The sequence below is a fragment of the Ambystoma mexicanum genome, chromosome 6q, assembly GCF_040938575.1.
Source record: "Ambystoma mexicanum isolate Mex_15411 chromosome 6q, UKY_AmexF1_1, whole genome shotgun sequence".
Taxonomy (NCBI): domain Eukaryota; kingdom Metazoa; phylum Chordata; class Amphibia; order Caudata; family Ambystomatidae; genus Ambystoma; species Ambystoma mexicanum.
Genome location: NC_090937.1, coordinates 52,834,413 through 52,861,802, shown reverse-complemented (window position 1 = coordinate 52,861,802; position 27,390 = coordinate 52,834,413). Strand labels below are relative to the sequence as shown.

General features: G+C 47.5%; 1 protein-coding gene across 4 annotated transcripts in view; it reads left to right on the top strand.

Moving 5' to 3' along the window:
* The window catches only part of GNE (glucosamine (UDP-N-acetyl)-2-epimerase/N-acetylmannosamine kinase), a 540,721-nt gene that overhangs the window by 288,443 nt on the left and 224,888 nt on the right, over positions 1-27,390 (top strand). For all 4 annotated transcript variants that reach the window (XM_069630467.1, XM_069630470.1, XM_069630469.1 and 1 more), the window contains one exon: positions 19,377-19,464. In XM_069630467.1, coding sequence (XP_069486568.1) covers positions 19,377-19,464 — 88 coding nt within the window. The remainder of the gene's footprint in view (positions 1-19,376; positions 19,465-27,390) is intronic.

Sequence of the window (27,390 nt, the reverse complement as noted above, 5' to 3'; positions counted from 1 at the left end):
AAAAGTAGAAGGAAGTGAAGAGGTGGAAACGAAGACTAGTGAAGGACTTGGGGAGGAGGTAGTATAGAGAGATGTAGAGGGGAATGTTGATTTAAGAGATGGTAATAAACCCAAAGACAGAAAGGGGTATCTCTAGAAAGGTAGCAAACTGAGGAAAAGCTTTATGGGAGTGAAACTTGAAGCAAGACACCAGGCAAAAGAGAGATTGGAGCAGCTGGCCGGAGGAGCGACACCTTGCCCGAGAGGAAGGAAATGGAGAACTGTAGCAAGAACCCTGTCCCAGCGTTCAAACTGCCTCCTGTCGCTGTCTGGCTCCAATCTATCCTCGAAAGCCCACCACTCATGACCCCACTTATAGAATCCACCCCCAGCTACTGGTGTGAGCTAAGAGCCAAGGAAAAGAAAAACCTAAACACTGGAAAACAGTGCAGGAACCCTTAAACCTAGGACTGTGAGCTCACAGGTATTGTGAGGATTTTCTGGGGGGCTTCCAATCCTTGGACTTGGGGAACACTGGCATAACTTTTGTTGTACCGCTTCTCTTTACAAGAGACACTATTTTTAGATAGGTTTTCTCAGAACCCTACCCCACACACGAGCCATCCTGGCCACTCTTGTTTTATTCAGACACAATTGGTTTGTTTTGGCCAATCATGTGTAAACACTTGGTAATAAAAACCCTTTGTTTCCCAAATTTCCTAGTCTGGTCTCTGTTGATCAGTGTCCCCTGTGTGTATTTATGTACCAATTTACATAAAAGGACAACTAGAAAAATGGTGTTTTGAACTTAGTTTGTTGATGATGCAGAAGTTATTTAGGTATTGCTTAGAGTTTTGGAAATACTTAAATACTGGTATGAGACCGAGGCAAAAAAGTGCTGCCTCGACTCTAGAACTGCCAGTTTCAGGAGTGGCTGCTTAGGTGCTGAGCACCTGTGCCAACTGCTGTAGATACTATCCATCAACATTATGGCTGAAGAAACAGGCGTTATTAAAACTGTTCAACCACCCAAAAGGGAGAGGAAGAAGGAAGAGATGACAAGAATTTGGACATGCTTACCAAAATGATGGCAGAAATGGCTGACATTAAAAGTAAGCTGGTCACCTCAGAGGAGAGGTATTTGGATCTTACCACAAAAGTAATTTCTGTAGAGAAACATCTTACAACAGTGGATGACCAGGTTATTCGGTTAGCAGATCAAATCAGACAAGCGGAAATGGTGAATGAAAAAAACTCTCTGAGCAAGAACATTTCTCAAGACGCAATAAAGTGAGGATTGCTGGGTTTCCTGAAAATGCTGAACATGGTAACCCTCTTTCTTTTCTGGAGAAGGCACTAACCTCTATGCTTAATTTGGACCCAAAGATCCCACTGGAACTTGAGAGAGCACACAGGTCACTTGGCCAGAAGCCTGCCTTGGGTCAGAGACCTAGACATTTTATTGTGAAGTTCCTAAGGTACCCAACCAGAGAACTCATTCTGAGGAAATCCCGTGAAAATGGAGATCTTGCCTGGGGAGGAAATAAAATGATTTTTGCGGATTTGAGTAAAGATATTATGGAGAAAAGAAAATGTTTCCAGGTGGCTAAGTAGAAGGCTAAGAATAAGCATCTTAAATATTATATGATCTATCCTGCAATACTCCGGATTGTGGTAGAAGGCCAAACTCATTCATTTGTGGACTGTAAACAAGCTGAAGCTTTCTTGACTGATTTGGATGTTGAACCTATGGAAGCTTCTACATCTACCTCAATGCCTCAAAAGTCTTCCTAGCAGAAAAAGAGAAGGGATAAATAATTTCTAGAGTTAGGATGGATTATTTGTTTATCTTTGTTTATTACTACATTTTGTTACATTATTATTATTTTTATTATTTCTATTTCAGTACTGTGTGTGTTTAAACCGTCTTTTTAAAAGGTTATGTTCGCGTGTTACGATTCAATAATGCTGTGGGATTCGCATTAGAGGAAAGTTCCTAGAATTTGTGAAAGTGTACGGAATGCGTCCTACGTGTCAGTCATGGAGACTCTGGTAAGCGGAAGAGCTTTTAAGGACACATCAACTAAGTGTGTGACAGCTTCGGTATACGGTGGACTATGTTCAAGTTACATTCCGTTTCAATCGTCTACTCTTTTACTTTCATTTATGCCTGGATGCCTCTCGTACCTAGTTGTGGCTGGCTAAGACCCTGGAACCTGCCCCCTCAACACCGTAACCGGAAACATTTTCTGAAGTAAAAGGACATTGCCTGCCTTCCGCTTTCACTGCACTAACATGTTTTTATTGAAAAAGCTTTGGATGTATGCCGTGTGCACACAAGTCTAGTCTTGTGGCGCACTTAGCAATAGACTACCTTGCTATTTGAAAGGCCCGGGATGTCAGTTCTTGCAGGAAAGTAGCCCTGGTGTTTCTGAATTTGAGCCGTGGTATTGCAGCAGGCCCGTGGTATTGCAGCAGTCATGTTATGGTATTGTAACAGGGCGGCAGTGGGCCCCCTGCCTGGTCCCCGGTGGAGCTTACCTCGCACTCCTCGTACTTGTCGTTGAGTTTCCAGAGCATTTCATGAGCTGCTGTGACAGGGCCTGACTTTTCTGGTGCTGGTGTAGATAGGTGGAATGAGCAGGTGATTTGAAGGATTAGAAGCTCCTCATGTAGGGTCAACACTTCCCCTTTTCTTCCGATCATTCACTGCGTTGACTGCTGAAGCCAAGGCAATTCTCAAATTCACATGGATTCAACCTTCTGTGTCTGCAACCCAGTCTTCGGGTATTTATGGTTCTTCACAAGACTTGTGACTGTCGCATTCAACCATGGGATTTTGTGTAATGGGACTTTGGCGCTTGAACTACTGGTATGAGGAGGTTGGTGGATGAGGCACAGTGTTTAGTATTCAGTTATAGGACAGTGTTCTGCCCTTCTGTGATCTGTTCACGGATGCTTATGGAGTCACTTAGGGATTTTGAGGGTCTCTGTTTGTGCTGCAATCAAGGATGCAAGTTTGGTGATGCTGACCTTATGTACGTATGAATGGGATATTTTGTTGTGAGCCTCAGGGTACAGTGCAGAAGTCTCTGGGGCTACAATCATGAGGATAAAAGTCCTTCTCTTACTTAGTATGCCATGGAATGAATTGTACACTTTGTGATCTATTATGGTACAGACATGGACATCTTCGATGGTGGGTGGTAGGGACTATGGAAGTGGGGAAACAGTTTATGTGATGATTGGTAGATGTGACCAGACTGCAAGTCGCACTATTTAGGTTTGTGCTGTGCTCTCTGCAACAGGATTTGGGCGCTCTTTTCCTGATGCTTACCAGAGTAAGTGGATGAAGGAATACTACTTATTTGGTATGATTCGTGTTGTGTGCCATGTTCCACTACACATTGCATGCAGTCCTGGGTGTATTGGCTGCTTTTTGCATTTTCAATACCTGTACAATTTTGCTGCACACGCATATAATAATTTCTGTATCTTCTTATTTCATGGGTAACGCAGCCTTCAATATGAGCTGTAGTTTTGTTCTGTGGTTTTGTGCATTGTTAATTATGCACTAATTGTATATGATATGCATCTTAAAGCATATGTTTATTATAGGTACTTGGAATGTGGCTTATGAGGGCTGATATGAGCTATCTGTAGCACTCCCATTGTGGGGATGACAATTTGGTAGTGTTGAATTTCCTTAGGTGGTCGGTCACTCTTGCATTAGTGTCATTCTATTATTGAGTTGGGTGAATATACATTCTTTTTGGCCTAGACTGTCACACACTGCCGAGTATACACTACGTGTTCTGTTAAAAAGGTACATTGAAAGTGTACATGCTTGTGACTTTCAGGATGCCTGAAGGAAATATGATGTAGTATTATTACTCAATTGCTCATTAGGTTAATCCTCTTAATACATCACTTATTTTGGGGGTATGTTTATAGACAAATGTTTGTTTTACCTCGGTATTTTGTTTGGAGAGGGAAAGGTGATACTACATCTATACTCGTGGGAGTGATGGGTCTTTTGAGACGTTATTAGGATTATTTGGGGTGTGATAAGGGAATGTCTATTGCTCACTGTTAATATTTTTGTTTAGTGTAATGACTAGATGGATAGTTTTATCTTTTGATTATGGGCACAGTTTTCTGGAGGGTGGTTATGAATAGATCCAGTTTTGTAAATATTGTAACTTAGTGGGCCTGGCTATTGTTGGGCTCCTTTTGTTCAATCCACTTGTATGTTTTTGTCTTTTGTTTTGTTATCTGTTTGTTTGGTAGAGATTATATTATTTTCTGCTCTGTTTCATTTATTTATCCCCCTATTGTTGTTTGTTCCACTTTTTGGTATAATACATTCTATTGATGTCACATAAATAATGGAAACGGGTGATACTTAAATTAGAGAGTGTTAGGATATGGGTTTGTTCACTGTGGGTACTTGGAATGTTAGAGGTATGAAGTGTCCTTCTGAAAGAAAAAAAATCTTATCCAGGATTTGGCGGGAAAGGATTGATGTGATTCTATTACAAGAGACACACTTTGAGGATGGCACTGATAGTCTTCTTACTAACTCTAGATATACAAAAGTGTGGCTTATCTGTTATACTACAAATTCACGGGGTGTTGGGATCATGATCAGAAGGGGGTAGGGTGCTAGTGTGGATAAAATAGTTATGGATGATGCAGGTTGAGTCATTTTAGTTGATCTGAAATTTGAAGATGAACTGTTTACTATTGACTCTGTTTATGACCCGTGTGCAGCAGGGAGTCTTTTTTTTTTTATTCTATAACTAAACTTTTATCTGATATGAGAGGGGAAATGATCATTTTAGGAGGAAACTTCAATTGTGTTATGGATTTCAAGTTGGATAGGTCTTCGACATGCTCTTTTACTGGCCATAAATCTAGTGGAGAGTTTCGGGATTTTGTGGAAAGCTTGGATTTAATTGACTCTTGGAGGTTTTTACATCCAAAAGTGAAGAAATGTTCATTTTATTCCACAATTCATTTTCAAGGATTGACTACTTACTCACATTGGATCGATTGGTTGAGACAATACTTGAAGCTAGAATATGTGAGCGGCATCTTTCTGATCATTCCCTGGTTTTAGTTAAGTTATGTCTTGCTCCACACACCCCGTATTCTGCTAGATGGAGACTGAAACCGTTTATTCTCATGGAGGAAAAAACATTGAGGTCACTTTCTGGTTTTCTGTCTAGCTACTTTGATGTTAACAGAGTTGGCTGATGGTCTAATAGTATGGGATGCATTTAAGGCTTCAGCTAGAGGTGAATTGATGAATTGGACAGCTAGAGTAAGGAAAGAAGGAGAAGCAAAAATAAGAGCGCTTGAATATGACCTGGGGAAATGGCAATCAGTTTATGCTCATTCTGGAATGGTGAAGGATCGTTTAAAGATTAATAGATTGTATGAGTAATTACGTCTAGAAACTGAGATTCAAGCTGACCGTGGAACATTTTATTGTAAACAACGCTTTTGGGAGAAAGGGGATTATGGGGGTCAATTACTTGCAAATAGATTGAAGGGTTTATGTGAGAGGTCATTTGTTCAAAAATAAAGAGTCTGGTAGAATTGTTGTAAAAAGAAAGGAAATTAGTGAGTGTTTTTGTACTTTTATTATGAATCTTTATATACTGATGAACGTGATCTGATGGAAAGCGACCTGGTAGAATTCTTGGACAAAATTGAGGTTCCTTGTCTGTCTGATGCCAGAGAATTTCTAGATGCTCCTATATTGGTGGAAGAGGTGTTGGAGGCTATTAAAAACTGCAATCTGGAAAGTCGCCTGGCTCAGATGGCTTACCAACAGTTTTATCAAACTTTTACTGAGCAGTTGGCGCCAGAGTTATGTGAACTCTACAATCGGTTTCTTATGGAGGGTACTTTGTCCTTCTATGAGGGAGGCAATGATTTCAGTGATCCCCAAAGATGGGAAAGATGCATCGAATTGCTTTAATTACCGCCCCATTTCACTTTTGAATGTGGATGCGAAGATATTTACGAACATTTTAACTTCTAGGCTGGATAAACATATAGGTACTTTGATTGGTGAGACTCAGGTGGGTTTTATGAAGCAACATCATAGATATGATATCAGGACCCTCTTAGATATTTTCAATTTGTCATCTACAGGATCAGATGATTTACTTTTTATATTTCTAGACGCTGAGAAAGCATTTGATAGTGTGTCTTGGGCTGTTTAAAATTTTACTTTGTTAAAAATGGGTTTTGGACCCTTATTCAAAAATGCTGTTGGGGCATTACAGTCGGGTATCAGTATCAGTGCCAGGGTCTGGGTGAATGGGGTGCTTTCATCTTCTTTTAGATTATTTAAAGGTACCCGTCCGGGATGTCCCTTATCGCCTTATCTGTTTAATTTAGCGTTTGAATCATTCTTAATATATATTTGGCAGTCATGCTGTCTCACAGGTTTTAAAATTGGTGAGATTGAGGTCAAAATTCTGGTTTACGCTGATGATGTAGTGATTATCCTCAGTAATCCCGATGTAGGGGGTCGCATTTTAAGAAATATGATTACTGACTCTCAGGTTATAAAATTAATTGGGAAAAGACTGTTGTATTCCCGGCTCGGGATACTCCAGTGCGTAGTCAGTTATTAGATTGGAATTGTAAATGGGAAAATTGTCAGGTTAAATATTTGGGGATATTTTTGTCCAGAGACATGAAAGGTATGGCTGGGTTCAATATTGATAAGGTTTTGGAAAACATGAAAAGCATTGTCCGTAAATGGAGTAGGCTCTCATTATCCATCTGGGCTAAGGTTAATGCTATCAAAATGGTGCTCTTACCTAAGGTTCTGTATATTATTCAGTAGCTGCCTTTAAGATTCACAAAAAAAGTTCTGGGACGAGTGGATCGAGTTTCCGGAGTTCTTGTGGGGTGTTGGGAAGAAACCTAGGATACCCTGATATTTGATGATTAGAAGTGTACGTGATGGGGGTTTTGGTTACCCTATCATTGAGAATTATTAGAAAAGTTTTTGGATTAAAATGTCAATATCCTATTTCTCGGTGAATGAGTCCGGGGTTCCAATATGGGCTCGGATAGAAGAGTTTAGAATGAGACCCTTCCGAATTGAATCTTTCTACTCTCTTGGTAAATTACCTAAATCGGCCAGTAATTTGCAGACGGTGCTTGCTACCAAAGACAGTCACATAAATGATTATAGGTGGGGGGCGGGGGCTTTATTTATATGGAGAAGCCTCCATTTGCAGAATCCGGGGTTGCAGATCAATAATATGATATGTTGGAGAAGTTGGATGAATAAAGGTACATTATTTCTGAGAGATGTCTGGGGTGAGGCGGATATGTCATCATTTGAGTCTCTGAAGATGAAATTTGCACTGCATAATAGGTAACTGAGAAGACATAATTTGTTGAAGGATTTGATTTCTGAGAGATTATTAATGCTTGATGAACCTTGGTTACAAAGACCGGAGAGGTTGTAACGCTCACCTGATTCCCACGGAGGCGCGGGTCTTGGCAGGAAGGTGTCTGTAACACGAAACGTGATGTGCAGGATCCGGTTGGCTTCTGGGGTCGAACCTCTCCGCACTGTGTGTCGGACTCAAAGGGTGAGGTTTCTGCAGGTGAAATAATATGGGGGTTAAAGGTCTGGGTTGTGAATGTCCCTATCTCTCTCCTCCCAGCCTGACTGTTGAGCCCCCCTCCCAGGTCAACGTGCTCACCTTAGATAGGTGAATGCTGGGCTCTCCATCTGCTTCTAGTGCAGGGTGCCGTTGCCAGTTCCTTCACTGGTGAAACGTTGGCCTCTTGACTTCAGAGGATGGGTACCGTCGTCTGCACGACCGGTAAGTTTCTGGACACCTTTAGTCTTTATAGTCTTTTTATGCGTGGCGGTGAAGCGCCTGGAATTGCGTAAGTATGGCAAGCGCTCTTACTGTCTCTTTCTTTGTCTTTGCAGACGACGATGCAGAATGAAGAAATCCGGGATTCGCCGCGTGCCGGTAAGTGTAACACTGCTGTTGTCTATGAAGATGCAGCGTGAAGAATCCGGAATGCACAGCGTGCCGGTAAGTAGAATAATGCTGTTTATCTTTGCAGGTGAAGATGCAGCGTGAAGAAGCCGGAATGCACAGCGTGCCAGTAAGTATGATAATGCTGTTTATCTTTGCAGGTGAAGATGCAGCGTGAAGAAGCCGGAATGCACAGCGTGCCAGTAAGTATGATAATGCTGTTTATCTTTGCCGGCGAAGGTGCAGCATGAGACACGGCCGCTGCCGATGGATCAGGTAAGTAAGCACTGCGTGTTAAAGTTCGTTCTGCTAACCTGTTGTTTCTGGTCTTTTGCAGGTGCTGATGTTGATCGGGTACAGGAATGGTAAGTATAATTCTTGCAGGTTCAGGATCCAAAGAAGAAAGGCTGGAACAGACTCGGTGAGCGTTCTGCTGCAGATGCAGAATAACGCGAAGCACGTTTCGTCTATCGGGTGTGGTTTAAATAGCCTTGGAGTGATGAGGCGTCTCCTTCCACGGCCCCGCCTAGGTAAGAAAAGAGTTCCTGCTTCCAGAAGAGTTCCAGTGCTGTATCCAGGGAGTGGAGCTGCCCCACCCAGGTAAGAAAGTAGTCCCAGTTCACCGAGGACTTCTAAGAGTCTGGTAAGTAAGCAGCATGGTCTGCCGCAGGTAAGTCCACCCAAGCACCTTCACACCAATGATGAGCCCGGCGCTTGCAGTGCCGGGACCTATGCTTCTGATGAGCCTGGTGCCACCGGCTCCAGGACAAGGTCCAAAAGGTCCCTGTGGGGACCGGCTGGTGCCTAGGATCAGGGTTAGGGGCCTGCTTCCAAGGACGTTGGGCTGGTCCTGACTCCTTGGAAGCAGTGATCATGACAGAGGTGTAGTTTTATTGTAGTTGCTCCTCATGAAGTGTCTAGTTATTTGAAATTGTTCCCGGAAGAGGAAAAGTTCAGATCTTCATGAAATGCTTCACATCTGGCGTGGTGTGATGAATTGGGTGGGGACATTTCTATGAAGGATTGGGAAGGTCTATGGAAAGTTCCTGTTAGGATGAAGATTGATCTGAATCTGCGGTTCATTCAGCAGAGGATTCTGGGACGCCTTTTTTGGACTCCAGTTAGAATGCATAGATTTGGTCTAAGAGAAGATAATAAATGCTGGAGTTTTTCTTTTTTTTTTTTAAATTATGTTTATTAGTGGTTACAAAGAGACACAACAACCTTTCCATACCGTGTGTAGCGTTTCCACCACGCCTGGGTCTCCCAACATCCCACTCAGCATTCTCCATCTTTACGCAGGGCAGGGAACATCTAGGATCTTAAGTTCTAGCATCACTGGGGAGTGGTCAGAGAACGTGCGTGGAAGGATTTCACATTTCTGTAGTGAAGTGGACATACCAGAAGCAACAAACCAATAGTCAATCCTTGACTCAGAATCATGAACTGAAGAGTAGTGTGTGTACCTCCTGCTCCCAGGATGCACCTCGCATCTCTGAGTAAGGGCAGTCCTACTGGGGGCTCTAGTAATTGCAGAAGATCTGTCCAGCGTGGCGTCCAATGCCACATTAAAGTCTCCTCCCCATAGTACATTAACCATACCGTAGGCTGAAATCAGTTGGTACATATTCACATAAAAGGAAGGGTCCTCAATATTAGGGCCGTACGTATTGACCAATAGTAGTCGTCGCCCAGCGACTCTGCCCCATACCACCACATATCTACCTTGTTGGTCCACCTTATGGTCTTCCACTCCCAATCCCAAAGCCGGATGTATAATGGTAATTAGCCCTCTGGCCTGGGTAGAATAATCCTTGTAGAACCTCAGTTTCCCCCATTTGGGCAGAATATTCATGTTACTGCTTCCCATAGTATGCGTTTCTTGCAGCATAAGGATCTGTGGGCTGTGCCTGACAATATAGTTACCAATTTTCCTGACTTTCATTCGGTTATCTAGCCCCCTTACATTCCATGTCAAAAATGTTATTCTCATCCCGTCACCAGTTATTGCCAGTAAAGGTATTCTCTATATGCATGCCTCACAAAAATGTGTTCTTGGTGCCGGCAGATCGGCATCAGTCTCAGTGCAACCACCATTTTCACAAAAAACAAACAATTGGCCGTAGCCGAACTACCACTCGTGTCAACCTTCTTCTTTAAGTGGTGATCGCCACAGTAACGCCCCAAACTCCAAAGCCCCATTCCCGCCCTACCACCCTCATCATCTCCCCCAACCTGACGATGTGCCCAACATAACTCTTGAAACCTTCTTGGAACCTTCCGGGGGTGGCCATGTTGCTCCACATGACCGCCTGACTGTCTCCATATCTCCAATATTCGCGTTGTGTGGAGTCACCCTGATCTTCGGAGTAGTAGTGCAGGGTTGCATGGTATAATAGGAGAGGAAATCCAGGTAGGAGTGGTATGGAAGTCTCAATGTATTGTGTGGCTTCGGCTGGAGACTCAAAGTGCGCTCTCCCAGCATGCTGCATCCTCATTTTTGCTGGGAACATAAGGGCGTATGGGATCTGGCGTTCCCTAAGGAGTCTTTTGACCGGTTCATAGGATCTTCTGTTGGCTTGAACCCCGGCGGAAAAATCCGGGTATATGTGTATCCGGTTTCCTTCGTATGTTAGCGTGCCTGCCTCTCTGGCCATTCGGAGGATTGCATCTCTGTCCCTGTAGTTAAGGAGTTTAGCAATTATTGTGCGGGGCGGTGAACCAGGTTTCGGTGCCGGGGCTGATGTACGGTGCGCTCGCTCCACCAGGAAATGCTCGGAGAATGCCTTCTGACTGAATAATGTTTTAAGGAGCAGTTCAAGTTTTTCCATTTGGCCTTTTCCAAATGTCTCCACCATGCCCACCACATGGATGTTATTCCGTCTCGATCGTGATTCAAGGTCCTCACATTTGTTTTGTATTTTGGACATGGCCTCCTTGAGCTGGGAGATGTCACGACTGTGGTGTGCTATGGCCTCCTCGTTAGTGCTTATTCTATCTTCCGTCTCTGTGATGCGCGCACTTTCTTTTTCAATCCTGGCCTTTAGAGAGCCCATGGTGGACACTATATCATCTAGCTTCATATTCACCGCACGGAATCCATCTTACACAATTAGTCTGAGCTTATCCTCCTTGTCGCCATTCTCTACATTAGGGGTTTCGCTGGCAGTGCCGTGCATTTCTGCAGTAGTGGTTTGGGCTTGGATGTCATTGTAAGCATCCATAGGACCTTTCTTCTTATTACCGGGGGTCTTGCTTCCTCTCCCTGTCTTTTGGGGCTCGCCCATGTTGTCTCCCAGTATTCAGTTGCTATGGCCCTAGCCGGGTATTTACCAGGGGTTAGCTCGTCTGTGTCTTTTGAGGCTTTGGTAATGCTTCAGGGCGGTGTGTGCCACAAGGTGCCGCCCCACCCGCTGTGATGTGTTTTGTTGGCCGGCCCGCCTGAGTTCACCCGATCGTGTCAGTAAGGTCCTTTAGAGATTCTGGAGTGCAGTATATACAGCAGGGTATTAGGGCTTATAGGGCACGAACTGACCATGGATTGTGCTCTCCCAGGTATCATGTCAGTAAGTTTATTGAGTTTAGGCGAGCTGTAGTGGCATAGCTCCACAAGACCACATCGAGCCTTAGTTGTACAAATGTTCAGAGAGGCCTTATCAAAGTTAAATCAATTGGTGCGCACAGCTCGCATACATATAAGGATTCTAGGCCGCGAGCTGTGGGAAGTTGGCAGTCAGGGTCGATCTGGGCCCTCAGGGCGTTCGCTTCGCTGCATTAGACGGAGGGATGCGGCGGCCTCCTCTTTCGTCAGCCCAGGCCAGCCGCTCCCGCAGGGGCCCCCCGGCACGCCAACGAGTGTGTAGGTGCGGGTCCAGCAGCAGATGGGGGCTGCCCGCCGGACACTCCCCCCCCCCCCCCCCAACTCTCCCCCCACTCCACACCTCCAGCCCCCCCAACCCCCTTCCACCACCTCCAGAACTCCTTACTTGATAGGGAGGAACGGTTCCTGGCTCCCGTATGATGCCGACACCCGTCGGGGAGTCTCCCGTCGTGCAGCTTCAGGAACGTCGCACCCAGGGGGAGGTCCAGGGCCGGCGCGCAGAGAAAGCCGGGCTCGGCCAGCCGCCACGGGCAGCCGACTCAAGCCCTACAATACAGGCGCAAGTTGGATACAGGCCGTGCCTCCAGGTCCCGCGGCCCTCTGCTCGTCCGGATCCTCGGCCTCTCACCGCGTCTTCGTGGTGCTCCACAGCGGCCCGCACTCACAGCAAGAGTCGGTCAGGGCCCAACCTAGCACAGCCCGCTCGTTTTTGGACCCAGCTCAGACAAATTTTCTGACAAGGGGGACGAATGTATGGACCCCCTGCACAGTAGTTTTTCAGGACGGTCGGCGACCCCAAACAGGATAAATTAATGGAGGATTTCTGGTTGGAGTTGGAGCTCAAGAATCAGGCAGCCATCCCTGCAGTGCGCAACAGCGCACCCCACAATGCTGGAGTTTGTCTAAAGATGAAGGCACTATGCTCCACATGTTATGGGATTATTTAAGGGTTAAGGATTTTTGGAGGGATGTTTTAGATAGTTGATTTGGGACTTATCTTTTCCTAGGACACCGTTATCGGTACTTTTGAAATCCCCGACTGCCAAGCGTCACTTGAGCTATGCGACTGTGTTGAGTTACTAAGGTGTTTCTGGTGGCAACACAGCAAATTTTGCGCCTCTGGAAAACAAGGAAAAAGCCATGTATTGATGAATGGTTATTGCAGGTGCAGTTACTCTCAAGGTTTGAAAAGATTAAATATTGTGCTTTAAATAGAGAAGATTTTTATAAGGAGCAGTGGAATGCTTTTAATGAGCTTTACACTTGAAGTGAGCGCTAACAGACACTGGCTGGCTTCATAATCAACTTTAGGGTGGTTCATTTGTTGAGATTTTTTGTTTGTCTTGTTTTATGTGGTAGTGTTTTGTGTTTTTCTTTTTCTCTTATTCTTGACTGTATCATTTCGAATTGTAATTGTTATATTTTGGTGGGAATATTTAGATAATTTCACTTATTGATTCTGTTCTATTTCTTTTTTATCGACTTATTTATTGTTATTTTGTTTTACTTGCAATTTTACTATTTCCATATATGTTGTTTTGGAATGATGTATTTTATTTGAAATTGTTTAAATAAAGTTGTTAAATAGTCAAGTGCTGCCTCACATATTTAAGTGGGGTATTTGGTTCAGTTAACGCCAAGACTATTCTTTAAAAATGTTAACCACTCAGTCTAAAAATCTCTTCATTCATAACTGTTCTTTGTAATACTGTCTGTCCCTGTGGGAAGATCATTGCTGATCTTCTGAAAATCTTAACCATATAATCCACATATATTAGATAGCATGGTATCTTTTTAATATATTAGCATTCAGAATATAATTTCCATGGTTCCTGTGATTTAAATGCTCACAATTAAGAGGCTTATGCCAGCACCTTGTAGTCATGTATTCTGGTGGGTGTTTGTTGCAGTGTAGCTTGCCCTTTTCCTACAATAGTAGTTCAGGAGAACTTGTGTCTTAACCTTTTACCAAAACCAATGTTTCGAGGGGGTTGGGTCCTCCAACGTATTCCATGACAGGTAATGTCCACAGCTGTGCTGCTTCGGAAAATCTTTGGCGCCTGCGTCCTGCGTCGCTGACATCGATGCCCCCTCCCAGAGGACCTCCTCCGACGGCCGACGTCACCCCATGTGATAAGTAGGACGCACAACGCCCATAGTCTCAGTTCCGTTTTTTCCGCGAACGTGTTCGCTTCGTGAATCTCGGTACGCCTCGACTCGTTGGAGTTGCTGTTTTCTTTTTCGGTTCGTTGAACCTGTTCGGTTGGTGTGAAGACCTGTTCGTGGCAATATCTTTCTCATCTTCGACACCGCGTCCGGGCTTCAAGAACTGCGGGGACTGTGGGTCCAAGATGTCGGTCACGGACTCGCACGACGCCTGCCTCTGGTGCCTCGGGGAGGCCCACGATACGGACGACTGTCGACTGCCAGTCGCTCACTGCGAAGGCCTTGCGAGAACGCAAGAAGAAACTGTCGGTAGGTCGGGTGTCTAAGCCCCGGGAAGTCGTTCTGCGGGGCTGTCGACCGATGACTCGAGGGGTGACTCTCCGCATCGTCGTCGGAAGTCCAGTGGGTCTCCTTGCAGGAGTTGGTCTCGCCACTCCTCCGCCTCTTCTAGGCATTCCAGGAAGCGCCGGCATAGGTTACCTTCCCCGTCCTCTTCCGAGGACTCCGCCCGTCGGCGGGTCGCTTATCCCTCCATGCAAGCGACACCGGAGGAAGGGGCTTCCTTCGGGAAGCAGATGCTAGCGATTCTGGAATCGCAGGGCACCGGTCCGTCTGCGCCTCCGAGTGGGGTCGGTCGGCACCGTCGAGACAAGGCCAATATGCCTTTGGGCTCGGGTAGCTGGCACGGCTCGCGGGAGAGGTCCTGCTCGGACACGGGTAGCCGTTCTCGCCAGGCCCGTTCCAGGTCCCGGTCCTCGACGCGCTCGAGACCGCGTGATCCTGTGCCGTCTTCGAAGAAGACGTTGACGCCTGTGCCGCCGAGGTTGTCGACAATTTCTCTCGAAGTTCCGTCTTCGAGGGGGTCGTCGACACCGTCGGCGCCCAGGTTGTCGAGAGACACGCTCGGAGCTCTGGCTACGAGGACTGTGTCGACTCCGCAGATGCTGGAGGCGTTGCAGCTGATGTCGACGCCGATTCGCTCGACGCCTTTTCTGCCGGCGCCGACTCGCTCGGCGCCCTCGACGCCTTTCGAGGCGGTGGTGTCGGAGGGGCCCCGTGGCATGGGGTTTTCCCCTAAAAAGGCTATGGCTAAGGTCCGGCACTGCTTTGGTCCGCAGAGGTCTTCCTCTCCCCGCCTGGAGTACATTTCAGAGGGTGATGAAGGCTCTGATGGCGGCCTGGTTCCGGTTAGGGTTCCGGATGACCTTATCTCGGGCCATAGTCAGTTTGATGACCTGAGGAGGTCACTGCATGATGCCAGTGGACTGGAAACCTCTCCGGAGGTGGAGTTTTGTCAGCCGGAGCCTGGCACTCATGCCGATTCGTCATATCGGCGCCTTATGTCTCGGGTTACCGAGTACTTGGATTGGTCAGCTCCCCCAGGGGATTTCGTTCAGGATAATCTCACGGACATCCTTGATCTCGGTCCACCCACTGACCCGGTTTTGCCTTTTCATATGGCTTTGCAGAGAAGGGTGGCGGCGGCTTGGACTGCTCCGGAGAGTCTCCCGGCAGTGGGCAAGTCTTTGTCACGAAAATACCGTGCAGCCAGTAGCGACCCCTGCTACTTGTCTAGGCACCCCACCCCGGAGAGTTTGGTGGTGCAGGCTGCTACAGCCCCGGCAAAGCAGGCGTTGTATCCTACCATCCCTCTGGATAGGGACAACAAGCGTTTTGACGGCTGGGCGAAGAAGTGTTTTCTTCTGGGGGTATGGCGCTTCAGGCGGCCAACTCCATATGTGCCTTGTCTCGTTTCACACACACTCTTTGGAACTGTGTTGCATTAGCGGCTGATCATATTCCCGAAGGGGACGAATGGGATGGTTTCCTTGGTTCAGGATGGCAAGGATGCCATGTGTGAGGCTGTTCAGTCGGGTTTGGACTTGGCGGATTGTGTCAGCCGGTCCATGGCGGCGAGCATCGTAATGCGCAGGTTTGCGTGGTTGAGGCAGTCTGGGTTCGCTCCTGATGTGCAGTCCCGGCTCCTCAACATGCCCTTTGACGGTGAACACCTTTTTGGCAGCAAGGCTGACGAGAGCCTTGATAGGTTGCAGACCTCCAAAGCTGCAGCGAAGTCGTTGGGCGCTGCAGTTCGCCAACCTCCGCCTTTTCGTCCTAGGGGACAGCAATGGAGGGGAGGTTCCTTTCGCTATTACTCGTCCTTCAGTAAAGCGAGAGGCGCTAGCAGTCAGAGGCCATCGTAAGAGTGCCAGAGGTGGAAACAAAGGTACTCGAGGTGCCAAGGCCGCTCGGGCAGTTGCCTCTTTGCCCTCAGGCAACGCCCCAGCCGCTACCACTCAGTCATGAGGCCAGGTCCCATGGTTCGCCGGTTGGGGGAAGGCTGGCGCAGCATCTTGTAGAGTGGCAAGCCATTACTTCGGATGTGTGGGTTCTGGAGATCATAACCCACGGCTACTGTCTTCCTTTTCGGCAGAGGCCTCACGACAATCCACCAGGGAACCTCTCTTTGAAGAGTCCGGATCCGCTCCTTGCGCAGTAAATGCAAGCCCTGCTGGAGAAAGGCGCCATAGAACTGGTGCCTGTAGCGGAGAGGAACAAGGGATGGTATTCCCCTTTATTTTTTGATTTCAAAGAAAGACGGGGGATTGAGACCCATCATGGACTTGCGCGATTTGAACAAACTCTCCCTCAATTTAAAGAAGTCCCATTTGACACCAACGCAGCGGCTCCAGTACATCGGAGCATTGCTCGACACGTCCCTGGGGCAGTGTTTTCCTCCTCAGGTGAGGGCTCTTCACATTCAGCAGATGGTGCACAAGTTTCAGTTTGCCCAGACTCTCCCAGCGTCCGGCTTGTCTGCGGATGAGATCATTGCAATGGGCACTCAAGCTCCAGTGGTCTCAGTCCTCCGGCAGGCTTTCAGGTGCCGCCCTCGGTAGCCCGGGACCTTCTGTGGTGGGCCGTCGAGGGCAATCTGATGAAGGGTGCCCCATTTTGGCTGCCCTGGCCGGAGGTGACGATCGTGACGGACGCATCCCTCACGGGATGGGGAGCTCATGCCAACGAGCTGACAGTCAGCAGTCGTTGGTCTCCGTCGGAGTCCAGACTCCATATCAATCTGTTGGAGCTGAGGGCCTTCAGGCTTGCCCTGAAGGCTTTTTTCCTGCCAACTGTGCGTGGGAAGAGTGTCCTGATTCTGACGGACAACACGGTGGCCATGCACTACCTCAACAAAAAGGGGGGAGGGGCAGGGTCACTTCCGCTGTGCAGGGAGGCGATGCAGCTCGAGTTCTGGGCCATCCAGCAGGAAGTTTCGATCTCGGCAGTTCATCTGGCCGGAGACAACAACAAGACGGCGGACGCTCTGAGCAGGTAGAGCACGATCTCTCACGAGTGGGAGCTGGCTCAGGAGATTCTCCTGGAGATCTTTGCCCTTTGGGGGACCCCTCAAGTGGATCTCTTCGCCTCCAGTGTCAACCGGAAGTGCGAAAGGTTTTGCTTGCGGGAATTTCCTCCAAAAGGAGCCTTAGGAGACGCATTAGTGGTGGAGTGGTTATTCCCACTGCTGTACGCGTTTCCTCCAGTCCCTGTCATCCCGCAAGTGTTGCGGAGGTTACGGAGGTTCGGTTCCTGGATGATCCTCATTGCTCCGGCGTGGGCCCGGAGGACGTGGTACCCGGACCTTTTAGATTTGTTCATCTGCCCTCCACGTCGTCTTCCCTACTGAGACGATCTGCTCTCACGCGAGGGGGGTCAGGTTCCCATCCAGAGGTCAGATCCCTCAATCTTCACGCTTGGCTTCTGAAAGGTTGAGGTATAAGGATTGGGACCTCCCTGAAGACGTGATGGAGGTGTTGCTCTCCGCCAGGCGGCCGGCAACAAAGTCTCTGTACCGTTGCCGTTGGAGAAAGTTCTGCGACTGGTGCAGAGTTCAGAATGTGGATCCTTTTGAATGCAGCATTCCCATGGTTTTCTTTTTTGCTTTCTTTGGCCCACAGGGGCTTGCAAGTGGGGACCATTAAAGGTTACCTGGTGGCGCTGTCCATATTTTAAGTGCTCGTCTTAAGAGTGTTCCTATTTTAAGATTACTTCAATTTCGCAGTTTTTGAAAGGGATCACTAATGTGTTCCCTCCGTCACCTTTTTTGGTGCCAAGATGGGATTTGAACCTTGTTCTTAAGTATCTTATGGGTGCTCCGTTTGAGCCTTTACATTCTTGCCCTTTGAGGCTGTTAACTCTGAAAATGGTGTTTTTAGTTGCGGTTACTTCCGCTTGCAGAATGAGTGAGTGAGTTACAGGCACTTTCAGTTAAGCCACCCTTCACTGTGTTTCACAAGGACAGGGTTGTCCTTAGAGTTCGTCCTTCTTTTCTTACGTAGGTGTTTTCGGAATTTCGTTTGAGCCAGAAGGTTGTTCTTCCGGCGTTCTATGCGCCTCCACATCCTGGTAAGAAAGAGGAGAGGCTCCATAGGCTTGATCCTAGGAGAGCGTTGAGCTTTTATATCTCGCGCATGACTCGGGTCAGAGTGGACAATCAACTTTTCATTGGTTACGCTGGAAAGCGTTTGGGACAAGCTGTGACGAAACAGACTGTCTCGTCGGATTATTTTAGCTATCGCCAAGTGTTACCGCTTGGCAGGTAAGGACCCTCCGGCTGGCTTGCGGGCCCATTCTACCAGAGGAGTGGCTTTGTCTACTGCCCTGCAGAGGGGAGTTCCTATTAGTCACATCTGTGATGCAGCCACCTGGGCTTCAGTACATACTTTTGTACGTCACTATTCCCTCGATTCCATCAGAGGGCAAGATCTGGCCTTGACTAAGGCAGTTCTCTATTCCGCAATTTGATTGGGCATGCTAAATTTGTATTCTAAATTGTTTCCTACCTCCTTGCTTGGTACTGCTTTGGGAGTCTGTCATAGATATGGAATACGTCGGAGGACCCAATCCCCTCGAAGAGCAAGTTACTTTCTTACCTGGTAACGTTCTTTCGATGGGATGGTCCGACGATGTATTCCATATCGCTCCCTCCCTCCCTCCCTGCCTTCCCTGCTGCAGAATTTCTTTTGCGATTGCAGCTTGCGTTCCGCAAGGCCTTGTGTGTCTGACTGGCAGAAAACTGGTGGCACGCATTCTGGGAAAAAACTATAACTGAGGCTATGGGCGTTGTGCGTCCTACTTATCACATCGGGTGCCGTCGGAGGAGGTCCTCGGACGGCGCATCGATGTCATCGACGCAGGACGCAGACGCCAAAGATTTTCCGAAGCAGCACAGCTGTGGACATTACCTGTCATAGATATGGAATATGTCGTTGGACCATCCCATCGAAAGAACGTTACCAGGTAAGAAAGTAACTTGTTCTTTTCTTTTATACATCATGGGTATCTGTAGTGGCTATTGCCACCTTTTAATAATGATACAAAATAATAAAAAAGAAAACTGGCTCTTGAACTGTCCTCTAACATGCTCAAGCCCGTTCTTTACAAAATAATAAGCATGCCTTCATTACATTTGGCTAAATGTGCAGCTTTGGTTTATGAAAACATTTTGATGCGGCAGGAGGTGAGAAAATCATGATTTCATAGTGCTTACAATTCACACTTGGAAAATCGTTCTAATATGCTTTGTTGCTGTTTTACAGGTGAAAATGTTCTCCATGTTCGAGATGCCGATGCTCAGAACAAAATAATACAAGCCCTGCAGCTCCAATTTGGTAAACGCTATCCAGGGTGAGGTCAAAATGCAAATGAAGCACTTTTATTTTAATGAACTTTTGGCTTACTTTAAAGGGATGAAATAAATGTTGTCTGGATAAGTGCAAGGCAGACAAATGGGAGACAGAATTAGAACATGGGTGCTTGACCACACTTGTTGTCTTTAGGATATTGCCTCTTTCATGGTTTTGTAAGGTGTGGCTAGCCTTCTTTTTGTTAGTTTACCACCACCTTTTAACATGTGTTAGGGAGAATGCTCAGAGATTTGCTAATTCCCTTCTACCTTAGAGACCCCCAGCACTTTTGCTGGACTTTAGAACTTTTTAATTGTTAACCTGGAGAGAGACCCTTTTTCCCCACTCTCTCATGTATTTTCTCTGTGATTTGGAATCTGTTTCTTTTGGTTGTGGAGTCTGACAAACTCCCCGTAGGCATCATCTTTTTACATTGTGGCACACCGCACCTTCAGTGCAGTGGCACAGGGAAGTCTTTCAGATTTCCCCAAAGTTTAAATACCTTTTCTTGGATAACTACTGTTTCCAAGAGCAGTGAAGTGAAATTGACTTTACTTACATTTTGTAACTTTCTAGACCCGACACACACTGGCTTACAATAGGGTGCTGGAGGGGTTACTTAGTATCCCCTTTATCTAGTTTCTCATGTAACATTTTTATGTTACCCTTTCTACAATGAATGGCTGGTGGCAGTGGTTTACTTTTTACTACCGTTGTGTGTTTTTACTGCAGGCTATATTTGCAGCTGCAATAAGGCACCCATGTGCCCGGTCGTCTTTTTCGCCATTTCTTGCTGGAAAGGTCCTTCTTGCGATTTACTTTGCGTGCCAGACCAGGTTTTGTCCCTTTGTTCGTTTTGTCTTTGCCCGGATTCACAAGTGAAGCCCGCCTCTGGCTCCAGGGTGTCTTGCAGGGGCAGGAAGTGAGGGAGGTGCCCGAAACTCACTGTGCTTAATCCCCTTGGTTACAGGAATTCACTGAAAGGTGATTGGTCGGCTGGCTGTCCGGCAAGGACAGCCACCCTGCTGTGTGATTGACAGCTAGGTTGGAATGAATGGGAGAAACCTGCATAAAAGGCAAGGCTTTTTGGCTTGGAACGCTGAGCCGACCACTGGATTAAGGAATCCGAAGAAGAACTTGGAAGGGACGCCTGCTGCAACTCCTGGACCGTTGGTTTTCCCGGTGAAGCCCTGCTGCAGTGCTGAAGCTCTGAATTTGCACCGACTAGAGCAGCCCTGGAAGGATGACTTCTCCCCTTGGGTTGGTGGGACCAATCACCCCAAAGTGAATTTGTCTGGACAGCCTCTCGAAGCTGGCTGTACTTCTGCTGCTGCTGCCACCGAAGTGCCTGGGAGAGGATCACTAGATTGGGTGCATCACTTTTGAGTCCGATCCAAGCTCCAGGAAGATCCTCTGGACTTCCAGGAAGCAGGACTGACCAAGCCTGAGCCACCTCACAGAGTGCCGGACTCCAGATGCAAGGAAAGTCCATAGTGGTAGCCGAGAACCGCGGTGGTGCTATTTGCTAAGAGGCGAGGAGCTGAAGCCGCGAAGTGCCACTGAATTGAAGTTTGCCCTTTGCTACTGCTGACCGTCCCATTGCACTGCAGGAGTCCCCAAGAAGTCCTCCCTCTTGTCCCTACCACTGAAGCCCAGGAACAATAGGAACAGAAGCCAACTGGAACCATTTCTTCTAACCAAAGGTACTGTAAAACTAAGGGGACTTACCTATTGTTGTGTAGCCTTACTTGTTCTCAGTTGATACTTGTCTTGGTTGCTTTTGCAGAGTTGCTTGCAGCTTTTGCACATCACAAGCCTCCCTCCCAGCTTGTGGCCTTCATTGATTCTACCTTTTTCTACAAAGACTTCTAAAACATTGTGAAAGACTTTTACTTACTTGCAAGAAGTGCTTCAGGTCACCAAGACTTTTTTTGCTAACTTAACATTGGCTGACCTGGCTCCCTGAAAGACTCTTCTTACCTCTGACTTTGTGCTTTACCTTTCCCTCCAGGAAAGGGTTAATTTACTTTGCATTGGAGGGTTAAAAAGTACTTACCTGCTTCAGAATATTTGTGTAACTATTGTTTTATTCTTGAACCCTTTTCTTTGACACCCATCTCAGTATTGCTCCAAATGTACCAACGATATATTAATGTCCACAGTGTCCTAGTTATTTAAGTCATCTCAGGGTGTAGGAATAATCTGTGTGCCATCCCAAATGGGTACTTAGATTTAGATACACTCCAAAATATACACTCTTAGTTTATTTGTGTTTTACTATTATATTGCCCCCTTCTGAATAAGGCTTATTCAACTGACTGTTAAATTAATAATTGTTTAATCAAGAAACCTTGAGTGTAAGAGTTTATTTGAATACTTGTCACTGTGAACCCCTGTGTAAAGATCATACTGCTCAAATTGACCCCTCTTGAGATACGCCTGGCTGCTCAGAAACACTACCAGCCTGTCTAGTACAGACCTATACCAAAGGTTGGGTTCCTATTGCCAGGAGGTCAAGGTTGCTGTAGTGAACCCAAAGGGTACTGCACACAATCTTGCCTAACAACATGAGTTTTTTTCTATCTATTAAAAATGGTTTGTGAGAGTAGAATGTGTCAAAGGCCCCAGTCCTACCCAGTAAGCCATCCCTCTGTCCACCTCCAGTTCAGACCGAACCACACACATAATGCTCCAACCCCAAGGATGTTGGACTGTAGCACACTGTTGGGTAAAATGTTCAAAGTAATGATTCATTTTCCTGACCTGTGTCAACCCCAGAACGTTTTGCTTTTACTGGTGGGTTATTTTTTCTTATACCTCTGTGTGTGAGAACCTTTTCCCACACTCAAAGAATCTTTTACTCTTTTTGTGGGTGGCATTTTTAAGCCTCTCCATAATAGTGTCTTTTAAATATTATCCTCTTGGACAAGTTTTTGGCAATAATTGCCTGTTGTTGGTGGGTTGCCCTAGGGGTTCCCGTTTTAACTTTCTCTGATTAGCCTTGAGAACTACAGTTCCCAAGGGTAGAAATGATATTTGGATCATCCCTTTTACACTTTTAGGTGAGACCTGCACCCCCACTTTATGTGGAATGCTGAGGAGATAGAGTATCCCGTTTTAAATGTAACATGTATGTTACAAGAACAAACTTAACTTTAATGGCTGGTGGCAGTGAACCTTTTTATTAATTTGGTGCATCTTTACAGCGGGCTGTTTGCACAGCCACAGTAAAGGCACCCATGGTGCTCATTTTTACCAAAATGACCTGTCTTGTTTTTTTCGCCATTTTAGTGTTCCTTGTCCTTCCTTGTTCCTTCCCCTGAGATCCAGGGCACGAAATTCCTTTGTGTGATTTGTATCTTCGCCGGGAGTCGGGTTGACTCCACACCCAGGCTGCAGAGTGTCTGTGAAGGCAGGAAGTAAGAGGGGAGAAGTCGAAAACTCTGCAGCCCTTTGTCTTCCAGCCTGAGTGCGAGATTCCAGTTCAAACTGGGAGGCTGGCTGAAAGGTTTGCCAAACCACCTCCCACCCCCCCTCACAAAAATGAATGTTGCAAGGCTGTTTGATTGGCTGGGTTGCTGCATAAAAGTTCCTAGAAGCTGAAGAGGTAGTCGACCACTGGAACCAAAACCGAAGAGGAAGATGGAAGAATTTGCGGCTGAAATGATTTCCAGCGACTGGAGACCTTGCTGTGTAACCGGAGCCTGCTGTTCGCCTTCCTTCCAATGGACCTGGGGACTCTGAAAACGACGACCCCCAACCCAGAGCCTGGTGAGACCCACCAGACTCGAGAAGACCTGCATTTTGAGCCATCCCACACTGTGCTGCGACCCTGCAGGCTGCAATACCTCAATACCCTGGGACCTTTAGCCATTGTGCAGTGCACAGTCTTCCGAATCTCACTGAAACTTCATGGGCATCCTGCTGGATAGCCAGAGACACGATTCTAGTCTGACAATTCCCCTCACCAGAGTGCTGGACCTTGCAAACGACGAGAATCCGACCAGAGATATTCTGTCGTCCTCTGTGCTCCTGTAAAGGCGCCAAATCCAAAGTGCCGCCTCCAGCCGCGGGGAACACCTTGCCTAGAGCTTTACCCGTGAGCCTTGCTGCAAAAGTCTTTCCAGTGGTCTGCTTCTTGCTGTCTTCCTGATGAAGGAATTCAACAACCAGGCTTTTGGCTGAAGATCCTGAAGTTCTCCTGCTGCAAAATCTTCTTCTGTGATTGCTTAGGTATTACCTTAAGTCTCTCTTGATTTCTGTGCGGTTTTGGGGCGTTTTCTGGGATTGGGAGTTCTCTCGTCCAGTGCATCCAGTCCTCTGCTAGAATCCTCTAAGGGTGTCTTCTGTGAATTCCACTGGACCCTCAACTAACTCTAAAGTACTTACTTGTTCGAACAGTCTTCCTTAGAAACTCTGACCTTTACTACTTAAACTTTCCTGACCTGCCTGTTGAACACTAGACCCTAGTGCCCCCCCTTCTGCCACTGAACACTCATGCTCCAAGAATAAGGGAAAGACTTTTCTGATGCTAGTTAATCGGTCTAGGCCAATTTTACTGAAAATAAATGGTCGCAATGACCAAAAGTTCTAAAAATGCTACCACCAAAGGTTTGAACACCAAAGGTTCGAACCTTTGGTGGTAGCATTGTAAAAAAAGGGGGGGGGGCTGCAGGGGTGTCCCCCGCATTGCCCCGCTCGCCACACTTCATGGTATAGTGAGCGGGGTTTGCAGGGGACACCCCAGCAGCCTTCCGTTACAACAAAAAAACAGAAAAGGACCTTGCAGCGCCGGTTCCTGATCACAGAAGTGAAGGGGAACTGGCGCTGCAGGAACCCAGCGTGAAGATGAAGGTAAGTGGGGTTTGTTTATGTTGGGGGTGTTGGTGTGAGTGGGGGTGTGCTGTGGGTGTGGGTGGTGGGGTGTTATGGGTGTGTTGTGTGTGGGTGTGAGTTTGTATATGTTCGCATGAGAAAGGTGCAAACTTTTGGTAGTTTGCACCTTTCTCATGCGAACGTTTCGCCTGCGGCACTTTCAGCAGTGAGCAAATCACTGCAAATCAGTTAATCTGCTTAGAATCGCATGCTTAGAATCGCATGCTGTTAATATGTTCCGATATCCAGTGGTAAACCGGGGGGTAGCATCTTGTCTTTCGGGGACCTAAGGGGGACGTCGGCATAGGCGTGTCTGTAACACTATCCCTATCGTGACGTGTAGTGTACCCAAAATCCCTCACGTGCGAGGGTCCCTCAGATTGTTTTTTTCTCCGCCTAGATAACTGGTCGCCCTATAGCAGAGAACTTGCATAAGAGACCTTGTTTATCTTTATACCGACTTTGTAGGTTATTCCCCCATAAGTCACTTCAACAGCGATTAAGAACTTCGACGAAGACTGCAGGAGTTTCTACGGCGGTGGATTTCAGTGCCTAGGATCCGGCGACTGAGGCAGCCACGTGGCCTGGCCTTCTATCCAGCCTACACAGTAGGGAGAGTGGGGTCGGGGTGGCCATATCTTTCGTTATCTTTCCTCTTCCCACTCTTTGCCCTCTAGGTTTGGTCATCTTTGTTTATACCTTTTGCTATGGAAAGGACTCCATTTAGGTTCTGCCTTAAGTGTAGGGTCAGTTACCCATGGAAAGACGAGTCCCCTTAGATCACGACGAGAAGCGGTGTGCGGCTTGTAAACTCATTCGGCCTAAGGCCCTCAAGGCGCGCTGTGTAAAGCGTTGGGCCGCATAGAGTATGTCGTGGCTGAACCCTCCTCCCCCACTGCCACAGCTGCCGAAAGTGACGGGGCACCTCCGATGACCAAACATCCGTATCGGATGTCCTAGACCTTGAGGCGGACACTTCTAGGTCTGCCACGCCCATTCCCGACCCCTCAAGGCCTGACGCAAGTCTCGCTTCAGGGATAACACCCGGCGACAGGGGCATACAAAAACCCAAAGTACACAACCCCACCACCGATTTCGACGATTCCCTCAAAAAAGGTGAAGGCGCCAACAGGGCCCTCGAAAATTTCAGTGGATTCCTCTGATCGGGTAGATCAGCAGCCTTCCCCGCATCCGCAGCAGCGTCTTGCGACTGGGCACTCCAAAGACAAGGGCGCTACCCCTAAATCAGGTTTACACGATGAAGTATGGTCATTCGACGCTCTAACGGCCCCTAAAGCCCAGTAGGCTCAAAGCCCACTACTAGGCCTCCTAGCCTTTCCCCAGGTGGTAAATCTACTGATGGGCCTTCTATGCCGTTAACTCACGCTGATTCAGTGGAGATTGAAGACAGTATCGCGAGAATTACTTCAGCATTAGGGCTGGTACCTACACCGTCGAAACGCAGTGCCGTGGACAAGTCTAAAGACACCATGGTGCCCTGATACTCTCGAAACCTACGAGGATAGTCGGGAGCCTCTGTCCAACACCCTTGGAGACAAATTTGGACGCCAAAGGGCAGAAGACAATGTTTTTCCACCCTTGGGCCCTTCTGGTTCTTCTAAGTGGACAAAGGAGAAAATCAAATGGTGCATGGATCGTCTTGAAAGGATTCTCGTTTTCTGAGCATCCTTCCCCTAAAAGATCTTGTGAAGACCCTCTTTTTAGATCTGCTTCATGTTTCCAAGATAATCTTGACTTTCAGCCTTTGGTTTCTGTCCACCATAAAGATGTGGTCCAGATGGACACTTACCAGGACATCTACAGCAAAGAAGACCCTTCCTTCCTGCAGGACTATACTGACGACCAGGCGGATGCCATGGACAACTGGGAGGAAACCCAGCAAGTGGAAACAGAGCCATGGACGCTCCCCACGCAAGATCAGGACACTGATGTACTATGCCTGGATTCTCCTCCATCCACCGCGGCTCGCCAAGCTTCGCCTGTAGACGACCAAATGGCCCCCTCCCTGGTCACGCCAGTTAACCCAAGAGTGGAAAAACTATTTCAGCCAGCTCTTTCGGACCCGCAATATATTAAGGGCCACGCCACCCCCGACTCATTGGTGGTCCCTACCACCCGGAAATGGGCGGGGTACCCCTTGTTACGGGGGAGGCCCCTCAAAAGGTTGTACGCCCTAGGTAAGCATGTTACCTCGGCAGCTGCATACACCACACGCATAGCGAATAACACCACGCTGCTGGCCAGTTATGCAGACTCACAATGGAACCTTGTACAAAAAGGTCTCCAGGAGGTTCCTGAACCCGCTGGGTCCAGACCGCTCACCATCGTGGCCGAGGGCACGCAGGTAAATCAGAATATAATCAAAAGCACTCTGGACAATGCTGAGACAGGCAGGTCTCTGGCCCAGGGCACGCTACTCAAGTGGCACGCTTGGCTTCGCAACTCAGGTTTCAAGCCTGAAGCACAGGCTGCTCTTATCAACAAACCCATTGAAGAGACCAATCTCTTCGGTAAAGCGGTCGACGATGCCCTGGAGAAGGCCAAGAAAGAGCATGAGACTCTTAAGTCCTTGCAACAAATGACTCGGAAACCTTCCCCCCAAAGGGGAGGTGGTTCTCGTCGGTCTTTCGAGGGCAGTCCCATGCAAACCAGAACAACTACATCACGGGAAACTATAACTCTGGACAAACATCAGGAAGCTCCGCCTACTACCCACCTAGTGGTCAGCGGCGCAGCAAAGGCAGAGGTAAAGGCCCTAACGCCAGAGGAACCGCAGCCTCTGGTCAGAAATGACCAAAAGATCCGGGTCCCCTCCCATGTCACCACGGTCGGGGGGGCATTTAACATCTTTCCTCGCGGCATGGGAGGGGATAACCTCAGACCAGTGGGTTATAAAGACGGCCGCCCACGGGTACTGCGTGGAATTCGCCCCGAACCACCACAGTTCAGACCGCCACGCTCACTGTTTGTTTGTTTTTATTACTTGTATTGCGCACCAGACCCAGGGGTAACCGGGCGCATTTTATAAGAC